Source organism: Microtus ochrogaster, unplaced genomic scaffold (genome assembly GCF_000317375.1).
Source record: "Microtus ochrogaster isolate Prairie Vole_2 unplaced genomic scaffold, MicOch1.0 UNK13, whole genome shotgun sequence".
Classification (NCBI taxonomy): domain Eukaryota; kingdom Metazoa; phylum Chordata; class Mammalia; order Rodentia; family Cricetidae; genus Microtus; species Microtus ochrogaster.
The window spans coordinates 3,366,464-3,372,176 of record NW_004949111.1 but is presented as its reverse complement, the minus strand read 5'-3'; the positions used below and the strand labels follow the sequence as shown (position 1 = coordinate 3,372,176).

The window sequence follows — 5,713 nt, the reverse complement described above, 5'->3', positions numbered from 1 at the left end:
GAATTTGAAAAGCACAAGAGAAACCTTAGCTACTAGGAAAACCAGATAAAAAGAATAGCAGAATTCTCCTAGAAATCACAGAGAAAGGAAAAACTGATACAATATTTTTTCAAATGCTAAAAGAATAAAAATATCAACTATAAATATTATATCCAATGAAATAGAGCTTCCTTTCAAATGTAGAAATCAAATCATGATATTTTTCAGGCCTAGGAAAATGGAAATAATAAGTCACTATTAGACCTACTTTTAAAGACTAGCTAAAAGAATTTTTCTAAATAGAATAAAATTCTAAGTCAAGAAATGTTGGACATTAAGAAGGAAAAATCATATGGGTAAACATGACAGGCTATAATTATGTTGAGCTTTCTTATTTATGTTTGGCAGTTGAAACAAAATTATAATACTAATATGTTGTTTATGAAAGGAGAAGAAATGTTTCAGAATAATATTATAAATATAAGGATAAAGAGACATAAAAACCCAAAAGCTTTCTACAATTTTCTAAAACTGGGAAAATGTTCAAATCCACACACTGGATTAAGTCTCTCACTATATAACTTGATAGTGAGAGAAACCACTGAAAAATATGCACCCCCAAAATAATAGCAAATCAAAATGGAATTCTAAAATACCATGTATTTAATCTCGAAGCAGAGTGAATATCTGTGGGATATTGCTTTGATTGATGATTGATGTGAGAGGGCCCAGGTCTCTGTGGGCAGTGCCACCCTTGGGAAAGTGATCCTGAGTTGTATAAGAAAGTAGACTGAGCAGATCAGAGAATTAAGCCAATAGCAGCATTCCTGCAAGGCCTCTTCTTTAGCACCTGACCTGACTTCCCACACTGACAGACAACCGGAAGTATAAGGTAAAATAAACCCTTATCACAGTAACAGAAACCATAACTACGACAGCAGTTTTATTTTTAGTTTTTTTTTTAGACCCAACAAAGTGATTTCTATAGTGTCTGGATTAATTTGCTTTCCCATAAGATATATATAATGGTTCCTTTTCTTCTGGATAGCATTTTTTTTTTTAATTTTCTTAATTCATGCTACTTTTAGTCTTATTTCCTTAGCTTCTATCTTGATTTATGGATTCCCCTTCATTACAGGAGCATTTCCTGCTCCATTTGGATTCAATCCTTCTACAACCCAGGAAAGTTAAGGCCATGCTTTTGCATCTTTCACTGCCAGTACTTGAAATTGGAGGAGGGGAGGGACTTAGAGTGTGAAATGGGTGCAGGGAAGAAAAGGAAAAGACCATGATTTGGAATCAGGTGGTACTAAGCCATGGAAGAGTGGATAAGAACAATTTACAGAAAGTAATAATATTTCTATATTTATTTCCTGAGCGCCAGACATCCTAGTCATGGTGATCAGACTAAACTCTAATGTGATCCTATCTAATTAAACTATAATCAACTCTTGTGGAACACAGTTTTTACTTGAGATGATTGCTTGGTCACAGTTTCCTAGAATTGATCTCTTAAAACACACACACACACACACACAAACACACACACAAACACACACACCGACACTTTAAGTTTATTGAGAATTTTTTAAAAAGTTATTTGTATAAGTTGATCTGAAGTTTCTTTTTTTAACTGAAAATGGATTTTTTTCCTCACAGAATATATCTTGATTATACTTTCCCCTCCATCTACTTCTCTCAGTTCTCCAGACTTCTGCTCCTTTCTGGAACTAATTCCTTTCTGTCTCACATTAGAAAAGGACAGACTTCTTAGAGATGACAACCAAACATGACAAAATAAAATATAATAGGATTTTATTAGCAAAGTTGGACATTGTGATCCCATCTTACCTGCAGAATATAACGAATTTGCTGTTTTGTAAACTCTGACAGTCCTTTAGGAATCAATGACTCAATGTCTTCTGACTGTAAGAAAATGGAATTTATCCATTGAAAGCATCAATATTTTAATCTTATGGGCTTTGGTTCATAGGTTTTTGTATAAAAAAGCATATTTAGAAGGATAGCAGAGGATTAAATTACCTTTGAAAGAATAGTTCCTATGAATACCATTCACAGCTTTACCAATTCTCACTTTTAAATATTCAGTTATATTACACATACATCAACATAATACTAAATTCCAGAGATTGTTAGAGAAAAGATTTGGACAACCAGCCAAAGATTCCATTTCTGCTTTAAAAGATCACTTTAAGGCTAGGGCTCAGTGATACAGTGCTTGCATGTATTATAAGGTCCTGGCTTTGAACCCCAAAACCAAAGGGGTAAGGAAAAGTCATTTGAAACAAAATGATTACTTATTATGCTTGTGGTTGTATATGCCAATATTCTCAGGACCCAAGTGTCTGAGGCAAGAGGAGCAAGGCTAGCTTGTGTTACATAATAAGTCCAAGGCCATGCATGATATATAGCCAGATTCCATCTAATAAAAGCAAATAATAATGATGATGGAGATAATAACAATGATACAAAAATTCAAATTCCACTGAAAATAGCATCACTGTATCCTCCAAAACTAAGTTTTGTTGGGTGTTATATATATTTGAGAAGCTTAATTTTTAAATTATGAAAACTGCGATATAAATTTATAGATATTATAGGATTCAAAGAAAATTTGCTTTAGGCTATGGTGACTTTCAAGAGATTGCAGTGTTGCCACAGCAACATTTGTAAGCTTCAACTAAATTTAAGAGAGAAGCTTAAAAAAGGCATGCTTTTATAAGTCAGTTTAAGATATACAGAATTACTTTCGTGAATGGAGGGAGAATAGTGATTAATACTGGAAATAATGATAAATTTAAAAAATAATGCACAAGAGGTGAGTTTTCTTTTTATTGTGTTAAAATAAACTCTGTTTGATTGCTTATTAACTTAAAATGATTGTTACATAATTACAATGTAATGAAATTGATACTTAAAGGTTTTTCACTTCAAGTTGATGTCACACAATATTTCAAGCATATTAGAAGAAATTGATTTTTACTGTATAGATTTATGTCTTCTAAATACAGTTTTGTGATCAGGTAAATTTTAATTGTACATTCAACAATGACAACTTAAATTCTAGTGACAGTCATAAAACTATTCTTTGTAATTATTATATTTGCAGTCATTACAAAGATATAAACATTATTTTTCTAGCCTGTGTTTCCAGTCTAATAAACACACTAAATAAAAGGATATTATTGGTATCACAATCACAATGTACTTTGTTATCTATTTAATTTTAATGATTTTTGGACTTACTGCATCTGCAGACTCAAAGTCTTGTTTGCTGTAAGAATAACAAAAACACAACTTTAGAAACAATAGATTCAGTAATTATAAATAAAAATGCTTGCTCTATCTGTTTTATATTTTGTATATCATAATAGTACCGGCTTAAGTTAGAATCACAAATAAAATAATTTAAATAGCAAAAATGGAACTTTCACTTAGTTTGACTAAAATAATTTTCCTGAAACTATCTGATCTACTAAAAATGAGTATCATATAAATAATAAAATATGCAGAATTAGTTAGGACATTGTCCATTTTTACCAGTCTATCTGAGAGCAGATGTAGAAGTGCTTGACAGCAAATGGTACTTGGGTGAATGAAAAAATTACAGGTTTTATCGAGTTCTACCTCCTTTTTCTCACTCTGGTTTTCACTTTCAATTTTGAGTTTAGTTTCTCTCTATTACTATTTTGATACTATTCATTGCATTTTACCAAAACATAAACTTTAAAGATATGGTCAATTCATTTAATCTATGTATACTAGGAAACCATGAGGTAACAACAGTATATGAATCTACACCAAACAAAGCAAACTGATCAAAATTCTAGTTGGATAATAAAATTTTGAGCAAAAAATCAATATTTGGACAGAGGTTCAGAGAGTGTTTGTGGAGCCAAATTATGAAGGCAAATCTTATGGTATTGCCAGTGGTTATACCAGTCTGCTATGTCCTCCTGTAGGAATTGTGAAGATTTGGAAGAATACAGTTACAGTGTTGTCAAGGGCAACAGACCAAACTTTATTTTTGTCTAATTGATTTTTCTGCACATAGTAGAAGAATGAGGCATGAACATGTCAAATAAACAGAAAAGCAGTTGTATATATTCTGGCAGCAAGACAGAAATAATTTTTAAGGTAAGAGAGTTTTAGCACATTAGTCCCTACCTTTATCCCTTGTGTAATTGCTTATAAGCAAATTGTTGCTTATAGAGATAAGTGGGTCAGTGTTAATAACCTCTTTCATACATTAATAAAAATAGACAAGGTACTGCAGCAAAAGAAAAATGTACGTTCCCATTCTTAAGGCATGCCTAATATATGTACCAAAGTTTGCATGCATGTATATGGTACTGGTTTAGAAATATTGAAAGAGAATAGAGAAAAGTGAAAAATGAAGAAAATATAAAGACCAAAAGAGGTTCATTTGGACCTAATCAAGATCTAGGAAGTGTGTTGCAGAAAAACTGAGTCATATTTTATAGACGAGAGAATAAAATACTCAAAAATATTTGAATATATCTCAAGCCCTCAGTAGCTATGTGATCTTAATTAATAACATGTCTCCTAGACCTTCATCTGAAATTTTATGAGGTTAGTTTTGAAATTTTATAATACAGATAAGCAGTACAATATCTGGCACATTCTGGTCACTCAATGAATAGGTTATTGAGGGGAATAAAATTATTAACATAGAAAACTTGTGCAAAAAGAATTGAATGCATGAGGTAGTTCTTTGGGTCATAGGAAAGAAGAGAGTAGTTCATGTAATGTGGGAGGATGTTATTAGGTATAATGATCAAAACCTCACTAAAGAGAAAATTCATGTATTTATAAGGGAATAAATTTAATAATTAGCTGTACTTTGATGTATTTGAAATGAATAAACAGTAATGAAAGTAAATGATTAGTCAACAGGTACTGAGTCCTGTATTAAGCTTCATGAATCCCAAACTACATAAAACAGCCCTTATGTAGCTTTCTAAATACTATGGAGAGTGGACAGTAGAAGGTTAGTAGTAGGAATGGCAGTAGAAACAGATAAGTGAGAGAGAGCCCTAGTGAGAGCATTATACTTACCTAGGAACAAAAATAGGGAAAATGATTGTAGGAAGGTGATAAAATTGATAGAAAAGAAATGGGTAAAAGATTAAAAGAATATATTAAAGACACTAAACATAAATATTGATTTGGAAAATATATTACCTTCTTTAACTTAAAAGGTATACAAAATTGTGTAATACCCTCTATATTTATATGATATATAAATTCTTTATTATAAAGATTTAGAAGCAAAAGAATGTAGCCAATGAAAACTTTGAATTAAAAAAGTCTATTGGCATTTCTTTATCTTCCAGATGACTCTGAATTCATGTTTTGACTTGATAGCATTAGGTATTCATTTAATGGCCATGTGCTGTCATCTACAAATGAATGATTCCCTCCAGTTCCAGAGAATTCAAATTCTACTGGTGTGTGCAGGCATCTGTAATCATACGGTGCATATAAACCCATGCAGACACACACATGTACATATAAAAAGGTAAATATATTTAAAAATATATAGCTGCATGTTATCTATTATATTATATAGAGTTTTCTGTTTAAAAACATATAATCCTATCCTCAGCTGCCCAAGGAACTAACTGGGGACATCGCCTGGGGCTCCTGGGAGCCACTCTAGGTTCAAGTCTCTTGCCAACCCTAAGGTGGC

General features: G+C 31.8%; 1 protein-coding gene across 1 annotated transcript in view; it reads right to left on the bottom strand.

The window, feature by feature from the left end:
• The window catches only part of Pof1b (POF1B, actin binding protein), a 67,604-nt gene that overhangs the window by 21,310 nt on the left and 40,581 nt on the right, over positions 1 to 5,713 (bottom strand). Inside the window, exons 7-8 of the mRNA XM_026789041.1 lie at positions 3,247 to 3,274; positions 1,831 to 1,905 (exon numbers count right to left, since the gene is read on the bottom strand). Of these exons, the coding sequence (XP_026644842.1) occupies positions 1,831 to 1,905; positions 3,247 to 3,274 (103 nt within the window). The remainder of the gene's footprint in view (positions 1 to 1,830; positions 1,906 to 3,246; positions 3,275 to 5,713) is intronic.